At 40.0% G+C, this 23,218-nt stretch overlaps 1 protein-coding gene across 4 annotated transcripts in view; it reads left to right on the forward strand.

The window, feature by feature from the left end:
• LOC121699641 (complement factor B-like) overlaps positions 1–22,936 on the forward strand; it is a 55,108-nt gene extending 32,172 nt beyond the window's left edge. Inside the window, exons 15-19 of one of the 4 annotated variants that reach the window (XR_006027000.1) lie at positions 5,517–6,095; positions 6,734–6,848; positions 6,958–7,096; positions 7,330–7,384; positions 7,493–7,925. Coding sequence is in view for 1 of the 4 variants with exons in the window: in XM_042081944.1 (XP_041937878.1) it covers positions 20,550–20,644; positions 20,783–20,915; positions 22,261–22,310; positions 22,494–22,649 (434 nt within the window). In the remaining 3 variants the exon portion in view is untranslated. Of the gene's footprint in view, positions 1–5,516; positions 6,849–6,957; positions 7,097–7,329; positions 7,385–7,492; positions 7,935–20,549; positions 20,645–20,782; positions 20,916–22,260; positions 22,311–22,493 lie in introns of those variants that run through there. The other 3 variants (XR_006027001.1, XR_006026999.1, XM_042081944.1) reach the window with 3 other exon arrangements.
• The last annotated feature ends 282 nt before the right edge of the window (positions 22,937–23,218 follow it).

Here is a 23,218-nt window from a genome sequence, read left to right on the forward strand (position 1 = left end):
ATATATATATATATATATATATATATAAATAAATAATATGAAAACTATGTACATATATACAATAATATTATTATTGTATTCATAAAATTATGAAAAGCTAGGAACACAATCAACTTCAATATCACTCAACAATCAATGTGGTATAAACATTTGAAAGTAGATTACATAGTAGAACAAGCCTGTGGAGAAAACACATACACACACAAACTCACACAAAACTCACACACACTCACACAGAGAAGGGTGGGGTGGGGGGGCAGGGAACCGGAAGGTTGAACACAGAAGACCTATGGCTCATCACGAAACACATCCCCTTCTGCAGAATGGCAAATTTGAAAGCAATTTCGTTTACTAGTAAAACAAAGTCGCTTACTATTACACTCGGGGGCCATACAGTGGGCATCGCTTTCAAATGGCCACTTCAGTCGTGCATTACGAGGCGTGAAGCTGCGTGAAGCTTTAGTACCACTTTCAGCCACTGTGCGTCGCTCTGCCACTGTACATCGCTCTGTCAGTAGCCTGACTGCCACCCCTTCTGAAAAAGCAGGAGGCTAGGCTACCTTTAAACGTAATTGTTACCGATAGGAATCCTTAATTTGCCCTACTTCTTGACTGCAATGTAGTCAATTGACTGCTTGACATGTCATTTTTATTTTTCTGTACAATAAACAAATACATCTGCTTTATGCCGCAGAATTACATTCATATTTGGCTGACTGCAGACGCGCCACTTCCCTCCCCATATTCCAAGATTAAGATAGTAGCCTATACAAAAAGCACTTCATACTATCATAAAAAAAATCGTTAAAATGAATAGCTGTTTACAATTTGACAAAACACTGGTCCTCATTTTGCAAATGCGAGGACGATATGAGCCTGTTGCATTTAGTTAGATGTCAGAGTCACGCATAATGTTTGAAAACCACTGGCTCGTAATCACAATAATTTAACACACGACAGTTGGATAGCCTACTTCATCATGTCCCCATGCCTACATTTTTGTGAGTAGCACAGAGATCGTTAAAAACAATAAAGTATGGCTCTCCGTTTGGGACGAAAACTCGTATTTTTGGGACTCGAAAACTTATATTTTTAATAGACTACCGTCGAAGATGCTGACTTGCAAAAGCCTCGGGATAACACGTTATCTCCACTATCATCAGTCATGCCCCTTGATCAAAGTGGGGAATGAAATAAAAGTTTGAGAACCACTGGCTTAACAAGTTACCTGCAGTCCAGAACACAGAATCTGTTGCAATATTCTGATGATCGGCGATGATATCGGCAAATGTTTGTTTTCCAAAGTAAGAATTTCACTTTACCATGCACCTTCGACAATGAATAGCTCATTACACTTGTTACTGTTAAACGTAGGCCTACCTGGTATCATTACAAACATTATTCTGTGTCCTAAAACTGGCATATTTTATGGCATTGTGTCATGTAAGTTCGTTGCAAAATCTAGAGAAATGTGTGAGGTGGTTAGCGGGGGACAATTGAGACACACATTGGATTGTGTTATTACTTGAACATTCCACACTATCCACAGCTGTGGTAGGCCTATCAGGGGCAGGAGGATTAGGCCTACTGTTAGCACAGGCTTTATATAAAATTCTTCAACAGAAGGCCTCGAATGTTGTCTTGTTTGTGGAGCGCTTTGCTTCGCTTCTGTAATCTCGGCCTCATTGAAAATGAGTGCTTCCCTCAATGACCCTCCGAGAATAAATAAAGGTTGAATGAATGAATGAATGAATGAATGCCCAAAATAAAGGCCTGTGGTTTGCGCAGCCTACAGTAAATAACAGACCCGCCAGAATGTGCGTTATGATGCTTTTTTACGAGCAAGATGTTTTTGGTACCCTATGCACACTGCATGTTCTTAAATAACAATGATCATCAGTAATATTCAACCTTGATTGGCTGATGATTGTAACGCAGGCATGATTCCAAACACCTCCCTTACGATGATGAGTGACAGGTGACAGGTCTCAGAATGTGTGCGCTACACAAGGATGGAAGATGATGAATAACTGGGGCCGTAGGCTATTCACAAAGGCTTTTATCTTACTACTAGGAGTAGGCTACTCCTAAATCACACTTAAAGATTTTAGCTTGGAGTTTTCTCTTAAAAGTTATTCACAAAGCCTTTCAGACAACTCCTAAACTAGGAGTGAGTCTTCGTGGCTATGGATGATGTCATTACTCATGCACGAGCTTGACTAAAGTGACCACCTTGATTGGCTGACGATTGTAACGCGGGAATTCCAAACACCTCTCTTCCGATGATGAGTGACAGGTGACAGGTCGGAGAATGCGTGCGCTACACAAGTAGTGCGAAGGACGGGAGATGATTAATAACTGAATAAAAAGGCCTAGCCTAAATGAATAAAGAGTAAGGCAAAACAAATAGCCTAGTAGCCTAATGAAACATAGGCCTATGGATTGATGCAGTAGCCTACCTTTGCAACATTATTAAATTAATCTGTCACCATATGCCTAGGCTATGTTTGCAAAGAGGAGAATATTTTAATTTGATTCACAATGAAACGTTACATTTCATTTACATGTTAACAATGAGTAGTTTTGGTTGTTGTTGGTGGCGTTATTGCATCCCTTTTATGAATGCAAAATTGTTCCCTCGCGATTGGAAGCTCCTGTTGCACATAGGCTACGCATTTCAAAACATCGCAACGTAAAATGCCACAAAAAAGCTGTTTATGAATAGGTCTCAGTGAGTTAGGAGTCCTCTTGACTTAAGCTGTCCCAGACTTAGGTGCTACTTTTAGGTCTAAAATGCTTCGTGAATTACTTTTTGGGAAAAAATTAGGAGTCCTAAAGTTAGGAGTGAAACGCCCATTATTTTTAGGAGTTGCTCCTAAATTCGCCAGTTAGGAGCTACTTCTAGCCTTAAAATTCTTTGTGAATACGGCCCTGAATAAAAAGGCCTAGCGTAAATTAATCAAGGCAAAACAGCCTAGTAGCCTAATGAAACATATGGATTGATGTAGTATCTTTGTAACATTATTAAATTATTCTGTTACTATGCCTACGTTTGCAAAAGAGAACATTTCAATTTGATTCACAATAATGTTACATTTAATTTACATGTTGACAATGATTAGCCTAGTTTTGGTTGTTGTTGGCGGTGTTATTGCATGTTAGTTATGCCTACAATGCAAAATTGCTTCCTCACGATTGGAAGCTCCTAGCTGCATAGGATTTCAAAACACGGCAAAATGCCGCAGGTTTGTGAATGGGTCTGTGAGTAAGGAGTCCTCTTAAGCTGTCAGAGGTGGGAAGGTGTGATTTGTTGGGGGCAGGGCCGGATGGGCACAAATGTCTGATGGCCCCCCTTCCCCCCAGCCAACGTGAATCGGGTGGTTAGTTAATAGGCCTATCGTGAAGATTTTTCCTGCCATCTAAGGCACGAGCGCATCTGTGAGGCCAAGCCTCACCAAGTAGCTTGTTTGTTTACAACTAACATTCAATTTAATTAAACTGCTTTATAGGCTATGCCGAAATAGTTTTTAACATGTTAAATATTATTATATATTATATATATATATATATATATATATATATATATAAAAGTGTCGGGTGAATTGAAATGTTCTCAAAGTAGATGGCTGAAAGCTGCTTGGGATCCCCCCCCCCCCCCGGTCAAGCAATATAACCATACAAACGCCCTTCTTGCACTCATTGTTTCAAAAGGAGTAATTTTGGCTTTGTCAGAACTGAAGAGCCCAATGAAAATAAATTAACGCAACACAACACAGACCCCGCTTCTCTCTCGTCAGTCACTGACAGTAACCTAGAATAAATGCATGGGGAAAAACACTTCCCCATGACAAAGACATCGTAAAACACTGAAAGTTAATATTTTGTCACTAGCAACATACATCTGTCCTTTGTATGTATTATGTTCCAAGTAGCCTATGCGTAATTCTGCTTCATAAAGATGAACAAATACATTTGCTTATTTCACAGAAAAATATAAATAGCCAGTTAGGGTCTACAGTGCAGAGTTGGTAAGTTATGGTAGGCCAACTTGCAGTGAACATACAAACAGGGGAAATTCTTTCTCTTGTAGCTGAGTAGCCTCAGGTGCGCACGTAGACATAAGGCCGAACATGCAAGCGCCAATGAATCGTGCTCTCACGACAATCACGCCATTAAACTTAAATAGGTTAACATCACTCTAAGTTCAAGCAAAGAAAACAATGATTTGAAGACATCTGTTTCGTTGGAAGGGCAAGGGGTAGCAACAGGGCAACACAGAGACAGGCCCGATGGCAGGGCTGTTATGAGAGTATTAAAATATGGGATATTCTACGGGAAAACATTAAAACGGCAAGCCAGCGGGGGAAAGTTAAAATATGCGATAAACACGGAAAAAGTTGGCATGCATTGTTTCGGTCCCCGTGCACAGGGATTATTTGTCATATTATTAATCACATATGATTATTTGTGAAATTGTGCAAACAGGCGCAACACATTTGAAAAGGAAGGACTGGTAGCATGCAAGCTCACGGGAAAGATTGATTTAAGAACGTTATCACAGTGTGTGGCTGTGGCGCGGGCGGAAGACAGTGACAATTGGCAGGGGAGGGTCATGTCTTTTTTAACAATTCTGTCGGAGGGTCATTGAACAATTTCTAGCAGGCAAGAGAGGGTCATGCAACTTGCAACTGAAGCACTCAAAATTCCTCCGGTAGCCCTTTCAATAAATAACTAACAGTCCCTAGATTGCTGCTGGGCTATATGTCTTGGTTCATTATCTGTTAACAACTCATTGTCGTCATCTCGAGGTTGCACCCATTACAAACAAACATGCAATGTGAACGTCTGGGATTGGGGAGAGCACTAAATGCTCTACTGAATAAGCACGAAGTCAAACCTTTAAATGAAAAACACTCTTTAATAATCAAAAAAAAAAAAAAAAAAACGCTAATGAAGTAAACTTGTGACCATCAAAAATCGTTTATCACCTGTAACTCCTGATAACAGGACGTAACAGGAAGGCATTTGGCTGAGCAACGGAGGTTAATACTCTATATTTGGTCCAAATGATGTCTGTCTATCATCGTTGCACTCGGAGAAAACCAGAATGTTTAATTTGTCCTGCGTTTTTTCTACGGCTGCAAACGGGATTCACTCGCAGTTAACCAAATATTTCTTTATTAGGGCAGGGCAGGCATATTTCTGGCTATTAAATTATTTCTAAACCAGTCTGCTAAAGTTTGTAGTGAAGTCTGTGTAGGGTTTTCCAGGCTCCATTTCTTTTTACGAGACACCCTGCTCACTTGAGCCATCTACCGGTTGTTTGGGTTGTTGCAGCGTCTCACTGGAAAAATACAAATTAAAGTCGCGTGATACCGTGTGATCCCACGCGCGGACCGCGAGTGAAGCTGGCCAAGTCGAAGCACTGCCCACTGTACAAGCTACTATAGTTTTATGCTCCTTTTTAAGTTTTTTATAACATAGCCAGCAATTTCTCTTTGCCTCTTGCTGTACAGGAACATGTACCTGATGGAAAGACGACGGAATAGTAGTTGGAGGAGCTGAAGGCTGAGGCTGAAAAACTGTATCTACGGAAATGCCTGCCAGCTGTCGTGAAAGATTTTCTCTAAAGTCTATCTGGCTGTAGCTACCTAACCTAGGTTCAACACCAGATTCTGCATTGCGCTGACAGTCTTGAAATAATAAGAAACTATTGACGACGGCAATGTCCACAAAGTGGAGAAAAAGCGTTTTCCACCACTTCTGTGTTTTTTGGAGTACACAATATGTACTTATCATTTGGTCCGACCTATCAACACCCCCCATGTATTTGTTGTAATCACTTACCACAATAGGCTGACGTACAACTTTTTTGTCCCAAACCGAATTGTTCTTCACGTGTGTATGAATGATCAGTATCGCGGCTGTTGACGGCAAAAATGAAACATTTAGCGACAGCCGGGCGCTAAACGTACATGGCCCAATTCTGTAAAGTGACTGTCGGCCCATTACATGTGGAAGAGCCATGAGCAGAGCAACTGTTCAGTTTGAAACCAGGACGGCGCGAAACTGTCTCGTTTTGGACACTGCCTGTGGTAAGTAACATGCAACTTTACCTTTACCTGTTATTGCATGTAAATCATCATGAATGTACGTAGGCTTATTATTGCAGACAAAGTTTAACAAGTAGCATAACAAGAATGGGTGTTTCAATCTAACCCCCTTGACGACGATGACGAAGCTAGCGGCAACATAACGTTATGATTTCTTAGTCTACTTTGTAGGCCTAATTACCGTTAACGTCAGTGTTGGTGGTTTGTCAAAAACATTCAGTGCTGTAATGTTAGCTATACTTGCATAATTATGTGGTTTTCAAAGAAAAGTGTGATCTAATCATTTTAGAAATAGCTTAACAGTTAACCAGTATTGCATGACTTAGAATATAGCGATTGGTAATTAGGCATTTCATCGTTATCTATCAAACTTCAGGCACTAGGAAGGCAGGACTGAGACTGTATGCCTTAAGAGAGTGTGTGTGTGTGTGTGTGTGTGATAGAGAGAGATAGTAGCAGGGTGGGTCCTGTCCTGGTCATGTAAAGCTCATCAAAATCTGTAATTTAAGGTCGTTCTGTATTTTGTACTGAGGGGTTGTTTATGATCATGTAATCATTTTGAACACATATACTTCCATTAACCTAACGTTACTGTGACTTTTTTTAAATGTACACCTCAGAATCCAGGCCACACTGACCAGAGAACTGCACTCCTTTGGATGAAGAAGGCTACCCGTGTATACATGTGTAAACCATTTCTTGTGTTGGAAAAACAGGACACCTGAAGAGCTCTTGGTAAGTTGTACATTGATTTAATAGAATAAGTAATATGTTTTTGTTTAGATGAGCCAAATCATAGGAATCAGCTTTCATCTAGGCCTGTGTTTTGTGATGTCATTTTTAGATGCTTTTGGTTTGCCTCATCCATTATGTCAGCAAAGAACAGGAGTGGGCAGGAAACATGCGCTGTTGAAAACATGGCCAACCAACTGGAGCACCCACAAGGCTCTTGTGAAGGAAGTCCACAAGCCTTTGTGCTTCAGGTCTGTATGTGTTGACAAATACATCTTGCTCTTGGTGATTGTTAAATGCTGATATATTACCAATGACAATCACACAATGTCAATGTTGCCCAAAATAACTACCAGGGAGGTGTTACCAAGACAGCTGCAGAGTGGCAAGACTGGGCTTTAGTAATATTTTGTCAGACAGTAAAGGATAAATAGTTTAATGATTTTTTCTTTTCTTTTGAAATGACATGCATCTCAAATTGAAGGATGGATGGCAAGAACTCTTTGATCAACCCCCACAGAGAGCTGAGATGGCTATCTGTAAGTATATTTGAGTGGACAAACAGAACTTCTCTGACAGATGACATGTTGAAATCTTGCTTTAGACCTCATAATGATCTTATAATATTCTTTTATACCTAAATACAGTTTGGAGACACCCCCGGCTGGTAGTGCTGCTGAAACTGTTGGAGGCAACAATGAAGCGGCAACAGAAAGAGAAGGCAGGTGGCAAAGGTTGCTGCTATTGAAAAATACTTTGAGAGTGAGTGTGTGTGCATGTATGTAGCTGGGTAGGTCATGGTACATGGTACAAAAATACAGAATTTAAAGCACTAGCACAACACTTAACTCACAACCCACAACGACTGACAATGGAATTACTCTTTTAGAGTGAGTGAGTGAGTGAGTGAGGGAGAGAGATAGAATATTTCTGTAAATGTTTAATGTTAATTTAGAATAATTTATTTCTTTGAATCATTATACAGTTTTAAAATGTTTAATTGTTTGTGTTTTTGTATATGAAAGATGTTGATTGTTGTAGATAAAAGTAGTTTGTATATTTTAACTTGTTTAATTTCTAAAGTGTATATATGTAAAAGCTTGTATAATTTTTAAATGTTTGTTTTATTTGCAAGGTTGTGTTTGTCAAAATAAAAGTAGCTTGTGCTTTTAATTACTAGTTCTGGATTTGTGTTTATTTTCAAGTACTTTTGGTAGTTAATGGGCCGCATGTGGCCCGGGGACCCAGCCGACATTCAGCCAACACTCAGTCAGATCAGTTTTATAGTGTGTGGGCCAGTACAGGCCCAGAGGCTCAGCCGACACTCAGCCAACACTCAGTTATATAGTGTGTGGGCCAGACCTGGGCCAACAGAATGCATGACAGTCATTTCACAGTGTGTGGGCCACACCTGGGCCAACAGAAACAATAAGAGTCATTTCACAGTGTGTGGGCCAGACCTGGGCCAACAGAAACAATGAGGGTCATTTTGCAGTGTGTGGGCCACATCTGGGCCAGAGGAAATTCTTTGTGTCAGTTATCAGTAACTGGGCCATTGTTGGGCCGGAGGCCCAGCCAGAACTGGGCCAACACTCACAAAACCCTGAGGCAAGGTAGTGGGCCGGTCAAATTTTGCTATCTGGGTACTGATGAAATGCAATAATGACATTTCTGACAAAATATATGATTTCACTTCATTACTTTCTATAACTACTTTTTATTTATTATTTTTGATTTCTCCTCCATCTACCCATGTCCTTGATTGCCTAGCCTTTCTGCCTACCCCCACACTACAGATAAAACTGCCTAGCGAGGTGACAACCTGACGAATGGCAATAAAAACATTTCTGACAGAATCTGTCATTTCACATCATGTTTTCTATAACTACATATTGCGAGGAGTAAAAAATATCGATCAAATTATTCCGAGTCTAACGTTACTGTAAACATGCAGCCCACGGTTTTATTCAGCTTTGATATGCTGTACTTACCTGTCAACATTACTTAGCTAACATGAAAATTGGTACTAGAAAACAAACTTACTTACATGATATATAGCCTACTTACAGGTTTTTAAATGAAGTTGTTACATGGAAATATCTGACATCAAAAGCAAACGAGCATATTACAAGCAGCCCAGAGTTATGTAGCTATAAGTTTATGCCAACACACTAACGTTAGGCCCGCTATGCCATAATGTTGACACTAATGACAAGGCATATTACTGTCAAATAACATGATTTTAGGACTATAAATTAAGATTAAACAATAACTAGAACTGATTTAAAATATATCTTACCTCAATTTATCCAGCTGTGTGTGGGTATCAGTCGATGTAATCTCTCGAAGTACAGACGGCGTCCGGCTGTCCAAGTCAAATGCACCAACTGAAGTGACATTTTTTTCACGACTCATCTTCAAGTATCCAAAATATTTCGCGCCATAAACCTCTTAACCAATCATATCAAATTGACGCTTATGTTGTCAGCATTACGGGGAATATTTCAGAAATAAAATCAGTCATTGGACAGCTGAGATATTAGACAATTGGTCATCTTTACTTTTGTAACGAAATTAGAACGGTCGGGCTCGTAAGGGTTAATTGGGAACGCATTTGAGCGTGCATGCATGAGGGGGAGAGAGCGCGGCAAGTTCCAGCTGGCTTGTCATTGTTGATAATGGATATCTACTTTTTAAATAAGAAACTTTTAAAAGGAAATCACGATGGCAACAGTAATTCCCACTACTGACCACTTATAAACTGTGAGAGGGCACGAGCCATAGGCACAGCACTAGCCATAGGCTATTGAGTGGAGCTGGCAAAATAGTCTTAAAGTGACAGTGCACCATTTATAAATGAATTAAACAACATCAAATGAACAGTATTTCTTAAGAAATTAATTTGTCATTTAAATTATATATATATATATACCCAATGTGGCCCTTGAGTCAAAAAGTTTGGACTAAACTGTCAATATCTAATCAGCATGCCAGCTATTTAAACACACACGGTATAACACTAGAGTTTAAAAGACATATTTCGAAAAAGCTAAAAAACTGCATGTTTTCCTTAAATGTCGATGAAGCCATCAACACGAACATGGACAAAGTCCTCAATGTCCTCGTTAGTTTTTTTTTATGAAGATGAGAATACAGTAAAAACGCAACACCTGGCGAGCAGGAATATGAATACATATATAGTATAGCCAATGCCTCAGCACTTATGCTAGAATTAAAAGATGTCCTGCAGTCCTATGGTTTGGCCACAGGATGACCCACCACCCACTAGGGATGTAACGGTATGAAAATTTAACCTCACGGTTATACTGTAGTGACCAAAATTATCAAGGTTTTCGGTATTATCAATGGTATTTCTAAAAGTGTGTTCAATATGTTCAGAAAGCACTGATAGGCCTACACAAGCTGAAATAGTTTTAAAAAGTGTCCTATTCACTTTTTTCTTCATGTTTAATTGGCTATATGCTTATAGCTTAACTTACCCTACCATAACTTGGAGTTTGCTATTTCTGTTATTTGGATCCAATGAGTGAGACCAAAGTGTTTGAAATAAAACTTTAGGCTACTGTATTCTCCTGATAACGTGAGTGGAATGGATTTAATGTGGACGCGAAAATAAAAAGATGCAGAGTGGCTACATAATACAGTGCACATTTTGCAGTGAAAATGTTCCGCCTTTTAAAATCAGGTGTAGCCTAATCCGAATCGTAGTTAAAACCATCAATTAGACAACAGAATCAGTATGGTACCAGTTTTGTTTCATTGTACCAGGCCTACTGTATGTCAAAAGCAGGCTCAGATAAAGCTGGGAAGGATTAAACACACGGTTTCCATACCGCAGTAATCAACCGTGATAATTATGATATTTGAAAAGAAAACGGTAATTGTTATCGTCAACATTTTTATCACGGTTTACCATTATACCGGTAATCGTTACATCCCGGTTCAGGCTCAGGGTTTTTTTTTACTTTAATCCCTGTAACCAGACTAGCTTGGAATTGCACTGCTCACAAGATTTACCCTGGGAGACTACACTCAAAACTTTGGTCATTCTGTCTCGTCTCGTATGTTTCGTTTTGTGTCCACTCTGGTGTCTACGGGGCTCTGATGCGAGGGCCCCTTTTCAATGGGTTTAGGATGTATGAGAGGGTTGACTTGATTGAGAGGCTCTCTCTATCTGAATCAAATTCCCTAATTTGGGGTTTGGGGGCTAAGGAAGGTGGACTACTTCAGAGTCTCTTTCTATCTCTTAGTCACTGTTCCCTATTCCCTTGACTCGTACGTCAAAATATGGTGAACTTCACTTAAAGAGGAAGAAATTCAGAGCTGTATTTGCAAAAGTTGTTTGGTCATAATGATCTGAGAGAGGTCAAAAACTCTAGCCTAGAAATCTAGACGCACCCTAGCGGCAGCTACATTTGCTGCCAGGGCTAGTCTAGCAACTCTCCGTTGGCTTGTGAGCTCGAAAAATTAAACTTCTATCAGGCCAATCAAATCGTGTATAGAGTCGTTAGGCGGGCTTAACATAATGATTGATGGCAGAGTTGCAACGGTTTGGCTTGAATTCCCTGCTACTTGAAAACAAATAAGATGGATGTTGCTGTTGGTGAACAGTGTGACTCGAGTTAAGCTTTTGTTAAGTTGGCAAAAGTTTGAACTAGCCAACTAGCTCCGCTGGTGGGAAACGCATGGGACTCATAGCGCTGCCACTGTCCTATTGCGTGCAGAGGGAATTTGAAAGACAACCGATTATCCCGCCCGTCGGACTGAGCACTGCGAATGGTGAGTGCCCAGACCCTACATTTTAATGTGGGTCTGGCTCGTCAGGCTACAAAAACTCACTACAGATGTTCGTCTGCCCTTCCAGGGCTGAGAGAAAATGAACTACCCTATTTCTATGGTAGTCCTGTCAAAATTAAATTAAAGCTCTTTTTGATGACAGTTCTTGTATCATATAAGAACCTCAATTGACCTCAACAGATCTATAACAATTTAGGTTATATCCCTAGTTCTATCCCACTTGTATTTAACAGACAGATTTCCGTATCCTTGCTTGAGTGTGTGATGTGCAGTTAGACCCCAACGGGTCCTAGACCTTAGTTTAACAAACAATACATTTGCTAACAAAGCCTATTCGTTTTTTTGTCTGCCCTGGAGCATAGGCCTTTCCTTCCTAAATGCCTGGCTGAGTTCACTACTCCTGTGTATGTCAGTGCATATGCAGTATATTTTTTGCCCATATACAGTACAGTGTCTTAGAAAGTAGCCCTCAAACGGACACCTACTCAGCCGGAGTGGAGTCAAGTCTTTAGGGCGTAGCCCCTGTTGCAAGGCACCAGGGGTTCTCAGCAACACAGGAGAGGCAGAAAAATACAAGAAACCGCTAGACGGTCTTTTTACAAACCTCTAACCAAAGGTTAGGATTTTGACTTTTATTAAGGATAGATAAACAATACAAAGAAAGAAAAATGTATCTAAGTCTCTGCGGCTCGATCCGAAGAAAAAAAGAAAAGAAAAAAGAAGAACCCTGATGAAGGGGCTGTTCTCTTTTTATACCCCTCTCAGTCAGGCTGAACATGTCCAAGTTTGGTTGTATTCTGTCTTGCCATGAAGTAATGGTTCTGCTTGTTTGTTTTTCTAGTTGCCAGTAATCTTTTTTGCTGACAAACAGTTTCTTACAGCTGGTACATTATGTTCTTACATTCTGTCCTTACATTTCGTTCAAAGCACATTTCATTTAGCATAACACACTCCAAATCTAACACAACCTTTTTATATCTAAGCAAACACATTTCAAGTAAATATTCCTGAGTCTGAGCAAAACACTAAGTTTTATAAGCAAACTGTCTTTTATGTTTAAGAAAAACACTCTAAATTTAACCAAAATCATAACAGGTTATTCTAGCAAAAATAATTTATGCTTTTAATTAACACTTTGAATGCTGCGCTGTTTTCGGAAGCTTTGGCCCAGAGTGCCAGCAATCTTGATCATTGTTGAGCCACAGCGTATTCTATGTTATAGCTATGGACACATACTATGGCTTGTTTGAAAGGTGAGACTTTAAGCTCTCGGTGGGTACAAACCGTTTATTTCTACATGCCTCTGTTCCTAAGAAATCCCAAGCTAAACAGTGGCTAGTTTTCATCAAAATCCCTGTTTTATTTCTAGAAATGGAGATGTAACGTCTTTGATGAAATATGAAGTGTTGCCTGTAAAGTTTCTGGGAAGTGACCTAGCGAGACCTGGCGAGACTGCCACCTAGTGATAAACCCACAAAAATGGCCTGGTTTTGACCTGACGTGCATGTGGCACTGATTCAACCCAAAGCGGCAACCATCAAAAGCAGTTTTAAGATAAAATGTCCAGATAAAATGTCCAGATGCGTGTTCATGAGTTTTCGATCATCATATATTTCATTTCCATTCATCACAGAGTTCCCAAAATCACATATAAGGTGTGTTAGTGTCCTAGTTTCGTAATTAGAAAAAAGGCACTCAACGCATGGGAAGGAAAAACGTAATATTACGTTTTTGGCACTCAATGAGTTAAGAAAACACACTTCAATTCTAAGCTTCTAAGTTTTTAAACATTTTAAGTTTAACTGGTTGTCTATCATTACCTTGCAGCATTTGCACATTTTTATTTGTTTTGGAGCAAGCTGGATTTAAGCAGTTATATGACTAAAAATATTTTAATATTAAATTATGATTCTGATTATAAATTATTATCACATCTTCATATTCTTGAATTTCTCCTTGGGGATCACAAAAAAGTACAGTGGGCGTTGCTTTCAAATGGCCACTTCAGTCGCGCATTACGCATTGTGAAGCTGCATGAAACTTTAGTACCACTTTCAGCCACTGTGCGTCGCTCTGCCACTGTACATCTGCCTCCCTTCTGAAAAAGCAGGAGGCTACCGTTAAACATAATTGTTGCCGAGAGGAATCCCAGCCTACGAATTCAATAAAAAAATAAATCATGCATAATTAAACATCACCTCGATTTAGGCTACTTGGGTATGGCTTAAGGCTTGACTACACGGTGGTAACGAAATAACTGTTCAGAATTAATCTGTAGCCTTGGGTAGGCTTCTGCAGAAAACAATGTTGTTGGCGATTTAATACTATAGCGACGTTTTTAACAGGCTACGCTATAGAGGCTTAGACAACTATGACCCACGTTTTGGTTTCGTAAATTAATTTGCCCTATTTCTTGACTGCAATGTAGTCAATTGACTGCTTGACATGTCATTTTTATTTTTCTTTAACAAATACATCTGCTTTATGCCGCAGAATTACATTCATATTTGGCTGACTTCTGCAGACGCGCAAAAAAAAACACTGCTACTTCCCTCCCCGTATTCCACTGATCACACATCAGACATCAGGGGTGCGTTTCCCAAAAGCCAACTATGTTAGCAACTAACATGGTTGAAACTATGTAAGTACGACAAAACTGTTTCCCAAACGATAGTTTGAACTATGGTGGTGGCCAGTGGCGGAACAAGTCAGAGCTGGGCCGGGGGCGGGGCACATGACCGGGCCCTTTATTAAACTCATCATAACATAATTTTACAACATAGGCTACACATGCCCGCAACAGCGGGTTTTACAAGCGTCAGCGCCACGGAGAGCAACTATGTAATTTTGAAGTCCATCGAACGTACATGAAGTGTAACCAAGAGAACAACAACAAAAACATTAGGCTACATGACCCCTAATAATAAAACAACAATAATACGCAGCACTATTTGAAGGGCATACGACGAGCCTTGCGCTCCGCGAACTCGTCCACGATGCTCTGTGTATGTCCATTTTCTTTGCTCTCTCATTCTCTATGGACAACATGGCAAGTCCACTCAGTCTCTCCTGTCCCACTGTGCTCCTCAAGTGGTTTTTATTGATCTTTAACTTGGAGAATGAGCGCTCAGAGGTTGCAACGGTAACGGGAAGAGTCAAAAATAAAATTAGGGCGGTGCAAATCTCACTGAATGCAGAAGTACGACGGAGTATTAGGGCCACACATGAAGAAAAAAAATATTTTTGCCATGGCGAGATTACACTCGACATGTTGACTTTAAAGTCGACATTTCGAGAATAAAGTTGAAATATCATATCTACTTTAATCTCGACGTATCATGCCGACATTAAACTCGAAATACAGTTTAAACATAGCCTACAGTTTAAGCTATGTAGCCTACACTAACACACAATATGTGACATGAATAATAGGCCTACTTCAAATAGGTGTTATTTCAGATAGATTGCAGATATTCAGATAGGCTACTGTAGATTGCGTCTTCTGTAAACTCATTGCCGTCATCGTAAAGCGCTGTATCTCGCGGTTATACCATGCACTATTATATAGCTAGAATAATACATGTTTCCAATGATATAATGTTTCTATAGTAGGCTACAAAATGTTATTTCACTTTGTTTTACGTGGGTAAGGCCACCGTACATCCAAATAACTGCCCTTCATGACCCACAGGCCGTCACTCTCCATAGGTTAACATGGCAAAACTCATTTTTCTAAAACTGCTTTTTCATGTCTCACCTGCAATACATATAGGAGGCTATAAACACAGATATGTATAAGTATATAGGCCTATACTCTTTTGATCCCGAGAGAATATGTGTGCATTTGGGGTTACCTGGTCGGGAGGACGGCTTCATTCGTCCCTCCATAGACATTCAGCAATAGGCTGTTTTGCATCCATTACAAACAAACATGCAATGTGAAAGTCTGGGATTGGGGAGAGCACTTAGTATACCTAGTCTAGTGCATAAGCATGAAGTTGAACCTTTAGATGGAAAAACACTCTGTAATAATAGGCCTACAATAAATAAATAAACCGCTAATGACGTTTACTTTTGACCATCGCATTTATCGCCTGTAACTCCGTGATAACAGGAAAGTAGCCTATTTGGCTGAGCAACGGAGGTTAATAGGCCTATGTTCTATGTTTTGTCCACATGATGTAGGCCTCGCCCATGTCTAATCATTGTTGCACTCGAAGAAAACTGCAATGTTTCATTCGTCCTCCCTTTCAATCGTCCCGAGCGCTCGTTCTCTCTCCAAACTAACTTTAAACTCAACATGTTGAGTTTAATGTCGACACGTCGAGATTAAAATCGACATGATATTTCAACTTTATTGTCTAAATGTCGAGTTTAATGTCGACATGGCGAGTTTAATCTAGTCATGGCAAAAAAAATATTTTTTTCTTCATGTGTGGCCCTTATACTCCGTCGTACAGAAGTTACTGCTGGGTGGTGCATTGGCGGAGCGAGGGGGTGGCTTCGGGGGCTCAAGCCCCGAATCTCTTTTTAACCGAAAGCTAGTTTTCATCTCCATTGTTGGCGTGAAATATGTCTCCATAGTGTCAGTGAAGTGATAACATTATGCAGTTGCAGGTAGCCAGTGTTCACGTCAGGGAAGTCAGAAAGAAGCTACCAAGACGGGCCCTGCTCTGTTTCTGTCCCTCCCAAACTGCGCTAAAATCGTTTTGTCCATTTAAAAGCCAGAATTTTTAAAAAATGCCCGGGGGAGGCCCTTTTATGATCCACACTACCTCTTACAAAATAGGCCTACTCCAACGTCCATCTAGCTCTTGTGAAGTATAAACTTCTACAACACTGCCTACAGAGTACAATTGTCAGCAGTCAGTAACAGCATAATGTGACTTAATGACCTGTGTGATTAGGATGTGGATTGCTCATTTATTATGAGTAGGCCTATAGGCTATGGTATGGCTATGGTATGGTATTCTCTCCGATATAATAAATACAACACATTATGTTTGGCAAGAAATGTGGCAATACTACTTTCACACAAGTGATGGCACCCCTGCATAGAGACAGAATATTGTCCGTTTTGCTTTTAAGGATTTCATCTGCAATGGGAAAAAATGGAACGACATGTAGGCTATGCTTACTTTAGTGCTGGACTTGGACTTGACTTGATCAATAGGGACTCGACTCGGACTCGACGTGGATCATTAGTGACTCGACTTGGACTTGACTTGGACTTGAACACTGGGGACTCGAACCAGGACTCGGACTCGAGGCATAGTGACTTGACTACAACACTGCAATGTAGTCAATTGACTGCTTGACAGGTTATTTTTATTTTTCTGTACAATAAACAAATACATCTGCTTTATGCCGCAGAATTACGCACTTGGCCAGCCTATAGAACGGGCACATTTTGGAGTGAATAGAGAATGTACGCACGCAAGAATCTGTAGGCTATTTGTGGCGGGTTACCAGCAAACAATGTTTAATGCATTAACTCAAGACGTCAAACGTTTTCTAAACAATACAAACAGAAAGGATGCAGCAGGCAGCAAATGTAGAAGAGTAATTTCCAGTGGAAGAAGAAAATGCTGAATGAAACCCAAAGATATGAAGGCATATCTGGCAAGTTATTTTTTGAAGACGTAAATGGTTGGGCTATAGGCCTAGTTTGCAAGAAGGAGACATAACGCGTGAGCATGCCACACTATCCACAGCTGTGGTAGCGGGGGGTAGGAGGATTACTGTTAGCGCAGGATTTATATAAAATTTGGACAAAAGAATGCAGGCTTGCCCAAAAAAAAGCCCTGTGGTTTGCGCAGTCTACAGTAAGTAGGTCTTAGTGAGTTAGGAGTCCTCTCGACTTCTTTTTAGCCGTCTCAGAGATGGAAAGTTGCGTTCGTTGGGGGCAGGGCCGGATTAACAATTCATAGACACTTGGGAACAAATGTCTGATGGCCCCCCTGCCCCCCAGCCAACGTGAATCGGGCGGTCAGTTAATAGGCCTATATCGTGAAGATTTTTCTTGCCATTTAAGGCACGAGCGCATCTGTGAGGCCAAGCCTCACCAAGTAGCCCGTTTGTTTACAACTAACATTACATTTAATTAAACTGCTTATAGGCTATGCCGAAATAGTTTCAACATTTTGAATATCAGTGTCGGGTGAATTAGGAAATGTTCTCAAAGTAGCCTTATGGCTGAAAGCTGCTTGGGATCCCCCCTGTCAAGCAATATAACCATACAAACCTGCTCACTCATTGTTTAAAAAAAAAGTAATTTCGGCTTTGTCGGAACTGGCCATTGTAGGCTACGTAAAAATAAACTTCCAAAACTAACGAAAAATATTTATCTTCTTTCAGTTAATGCAAAAGTTTCCAAAAAGTTAAAAACGGATGACATGATGCGCGTCACTGACATAATATGCAAATAATACAGCCTAGATATTCCAATATATTCGAATACATGTGTTTATTTTAGAGGGGATATTCAAACGTCATTTTTGCAATTTTGACAGCAATTTTGACAGCCCTAGTCCACTGTAGGCTACGCCAATCATCTATTAACACCTTCCACCTAACCCCAGTGAGTGGGGGTCGCTATAATGCGTATGAAATAGCACCATTGAGTAGCCTATGCAAAATAGCCTTAAAATCGTTCCGGCACCACTCTCGACAGGCTATGGACAACAGGCTGGTTAAAACGATAGCAAAGTATAGTTATGTTGCATACTTTTTGTGCACTTTCAGTCACCTACACTACGCCTAAATTACGCATGATCCGTCGTTTGACTCCTGAACAGTTTACGTAACTCAGAAGGTTAATTGCGTTAACCCAAACTAAAAGGAAAAACACTTTCCTTTGTTTTTATAAACAGAAATGATATTTCGTGTTGACATCACGCCGTGAAAAAAACGAGATATAGCCTATCCATCCAGAAGCGCGCATTAGCCGACAGAAAGTGGAGGCAGTGGTTCTCAAACTTTGCCATATCCTACACTGGTGTAAAAGGCGTGTATGGTATCATATTTTTTGTAAAGGTCTGCCAGGGATATTCTTAGGCCTATGAATGGTGTGCCTTCTCACAAAAGCATAGTCACTGGGCTCAGCTAGATGTAGCTTTCTCCTTCACCAACCTGTGAGCCTATGAGGCGGTCACGTCGTCGGTGGCACTCTCAGTGGGGTGTACTACGAATCTCGATTAGTGGGTTAGCGAGGTATGTTGCGCTCAAAGCCAGGCTATGCTGTGACACCAAAGTGAATCTGTTTTAGTTTCGCTATATCACCATGGCATCTTATGCGGTCAACCAAACCTGGTCGGGAGGAGGTTATGTGCTAAGTTATAGCTCAAATTGTGTAATCTACCGCACACTGACCAATCAATTGTCTTAAAAACGAAGTTATCACTCGTGTAGGATTCTGTCATATATCTTACAGGTGGAGCTCCGCCTCTACTAACATTTTGGATCTCGAATGCGCTTTAATAGTGCTGTGCGTGCAAATATCCCACTATGGACGTGCATACCATACAACAACTGATGACAATTGATTTATTTGATGTTATAGGTTAGACACAAAAAATGACCGCAGTGTAGATTAAGCAATCGCTCATGAATGCGGAAGTAATTGTTTTTAAATAGAGGCGGTCTTGTGCGTCTCCACGTTACACGATTGGCCAAAGTCATCCCAACACCGAGAACGCGAACAGATCTGAGCTGAAAGCCTAGTTTGACAAATATATCACATAACTGCAATCGTAGTATCACTTAACGTATACCCCTGAGTCAAGGCTTTGTCAAGCCTCGATATGTCTACATAGCCTAGATATGTCTAACGTGCTTCGTAGTATACCCCACTGGTCCTTCTCATCTGCTGATACAGCAACATAGCATTGCTCCTCATTGCCTTACTCCTTTCCTTTTCAGAATGTTCTTTCTATCCATAATCATAAGTCTTTCTTCAGTGAATTAGCAAGATACCATCAGAAGCCAACAATCATAAAACACCTGTGCGCGCACCTGTTCCCTTGAATTTTCCCTGGGGATCAATAAAGTATCTATCTATCTATCTATCTATCTATCTATCTATCTATCTATCTATCTCTCTCCCCTGCGCATGAAGCTGTCTGCGTGATGTAGGCTAGATTTTGTGAGTTCTTTCTATCTGCTTTACTTTTGTGAGTTGCGACCACCTAGGCTATGTTATAGAGACGTTCTATGAGGTACCAGTGTTTAGCTGTGTCACAAAACAATAAGCTTTGTCAGACTACTTTTAAAATGATATTCAGGGCTATATACATTTTAAACATTCGGGGCTGAAGACCCGACAAAGCCTTGCGTTAATTCTTCAGGTGGGAAGTGTCAGGAATTTTCATACGAGAGACACATACGAGAGACACATACGAGGACGTAACAGGAAGGCATTTGGCTGAGCAACGGAAGTTAATATGCTCTATATTTTGTCCAAATGATGTCTGTCTGTCATCGTTGCACTCGGAGAAAACCGGAATGTTTCATTTGTCCTGCGTTTCTTCTACGGCTGCAAACGGGATTCACTCGCAGTTAACCAAATATTTCTTTATTAGGGCAGGCATATTTCTGACTATTAAATTATTTCTAAACCAGTCTGCTAAAGTCTGAAGTGAAGTCTGTGTAGGGTTTTCCAGGCTCCATTTCTTTTTACGAGACACCCTGCCCACAAGAGACATCTGCCGGTTGTTTGGGTTGTTGCAGCGTTGTTGCAGCGTCACTGGAAAAATACAAATTAAAGTCGCGTGATCCCGTGCGCGGACCGCAAGGGAAGCTGGCCAAATCAAAGCAATGCCCACTGTATGTATCTATCTATCTATATTGTGAAGTCACGCTACACATGTTATGTTTTTTCTCCAACAGAGAAGATATTGTTGAATAAAGACCATGTGCAAGCAATATTTCTGTCAAAAGAAAGGAAAATGAAACATGCCTTGATCAAGCAAGGAATGCATCAGGTAAGTCCATGTTCACATTTATGTTTCACAAATGTCCAGGGTCATCACTTGAGGCTTGAATTATTGTGTGCTTGCTAAAATGTGTTAGCTCTAACAATTACACACTGTGACTGAGAGATCTCTGGGTTTGCTTTGTAGAAGAAGTCCTGCTTTGAAATGGCCATAAATGCTAATGGTGTATCCCCTAAAGCTAAATACACAGACGTTGTGACTGACATATTCCTGTGTACTGGGGGGATTGATCCCCAGACTGATGATGCTGCTTGTAAAGGTTTGCAAAATATTTAATCGCATTATGTTTTTTTTCCTAAATGAAGCACAAAACATTTGTGAAGCAGGTTCAGACAATATTGATTATTGTGATGCGTCCTTGCAATCTTCTCCCATTTCAATAGAGGAACAAAGTCATGGCGTGGTGTTGAAATAGCAATTTCACTGGATCTAAACAAATTAATCTAACCATTAGTGCAACTCAAACAAAAAGGAGACTGCACATTTTCCATGGTTGCACTAAGACTTTGGAAAACTCTCCCAATGAACCTTAGAAATATATCAACCCTAAATGCTTAGAAATATATCAACCCTAAAAATCTAGGCTTAAAGGTTTTTCCATCTGGCATTTGGCAACTACTGATCCTAAAGTTGGGTTTTGGAGGATAGTATTATTGTTGCACAAAGAGTACAAAGCTTTATTCACAACGCCAGACCAGGTTACTAACACACAAGCATCCTAGGTGAGCACGAGAGCAACAAATCTGTCGTAAACAAAGTCTTACCATTATTTATAGGACTAAATTGGGTATTCTTAATGGATTACATAACATGAACGTAAAAAAGAACTATCATGATAAAGAAAGTTAATTATAAGAAGGCTGTTATTACTCAGACTCCCTAAGGCGGTTGACCTCATAGGTCAATTTACAAGAGAAACTCAAAATAACTCTTTGTAATGACCATCTTTGTAATGTCTACATTTCTTTAAAGGATAATTCCGGTATTTAGCACGGAGTCCCTTTTCTGGTTTGTTTTTGATGAACTAGAGTGGTGGACACTGAAATTTTGACGATGGGTCCTGTCTCCACTTTCTGGCTCGTTTTGAATAGCCTTAGACTGTTTCAGAGTGGCTGGCTATGGGCGTGCACAAACATGCCCTTAAAACAACCCTTAATGTTCATTTTCAAAACTGTGCAACTCACCGAGTGGTTAGCGGTGTTTGTTGGTTATTAAAAACAAATATATCGGCGCAATGTATGATTTCAATCTGTGTTATTTGCTATTGTGGAACTATTTTTTCAGATACCTCACAACCACATATAAACTTCCGCTCAATATTTGAGTTTGAAGCATAGACAGTAAAAGAAGGTCTCGCGGAAAGACTACAACCAAATATAAACAGACCTCCTTTCCGTTTCCGGTAGCACAGTAACATCAAGGAGTAATGAGTCTTCCAAAAGAAATCAATGGGATTTTACAAAAGGGCAAATAAAACACGACTATGCTATTTGTTTTGGAACATCAACGAACGAACGTTCACTCCTACTTACTGAGAAATCAGTAAAATACAGTATGTCGAAAGTTCTTGAAAAACATTCTTTGAATGTTTTATTTATGTACAGGAGAGTCTGGTGGTGCTTTGTTTCTTGAAAGGAACAGCCGCTCAATTCAGGTAAGAAAAAAAATTGTTCATGATTTCCAGTTCCAGAAAAACTGGGTCAGCAACTCATAGACATGTGAATGTGAGTATCTCTCTCTCTCTCTCTGTCTGTGTGTGTGTGTGTGTGGAGGGGAAATCATTTAGAGGATTTGGCCTCCTTTACCCTGCTATTAACTCATTCATTTCTTCCTGAAGGTTGGAGTTATCAGTTGGGGTGTGCAGGACATTTGCACAGGGGGCTCAGAAAAATCCAGTGCAACACACAGAGACTATCACATCAGCCTCTTTAAAGTACAAGTACGGCAGTTCTTGAAGGACAACGTGAAGGATGGAGTAACATTTCTAAACTGAAACTATGACCTCATATTTTCCAAAACAATTTCTGTCTACAGTGTCAATTTAACTTTTAATTGATTTGATATAAAGGAAATGTATGCTTTTAGTGTATTTAAAACACATTCAATATTGTGCTAACCTGAAAACATTGTGCAAAAAAACTATAAAGATTACATTTTGAATTTGACTGTTTGCATCCATCATGAACCATGTAATTTACAGGAGTAAGCCATACACTTTTCAATTCTTCTATAAAAATAAATGAATGAATGAATGAATTAAAATATATTTTATATAATGTACATACATAGTTGGCTTCACTGTGATTGGTCTTTAGGCATCTTCCAGGTGTATTGCTACTGTAGATAAATGCACCAATGTTAACCAATCAGAAAGCATAATACATGAGAGCAGTAAATAAACGCTTTTCTAATTGGCCCGTGCTCTACAACCCTTTCCTTTCTACGGTAGGGAAGAGTCCACTTTGAAAAGCCTGGTATGTCCCCTAGTCTCGTCAACATGTCTTATTTCAAAGCCAACAATGGTTTTGTATACTGTATATCCATTTGGCTATTGATTGAATA

Source organism: Alosa sapidissima, chromosome 24 (genome assembly GCF_018492685.1).
Source record: "Alosa sapidissima isolate fAloSap1 chromosome 24, fAloSap1.pri, whole genome shotgun sequence".
NCBI classification, from domain to species: domain Eukaryota; kingdom Metazoa; phylum Chordata; class Actinopteri; order Clupeiformes; family Clupeidae; genus Alosa; species Alosa sapidissima.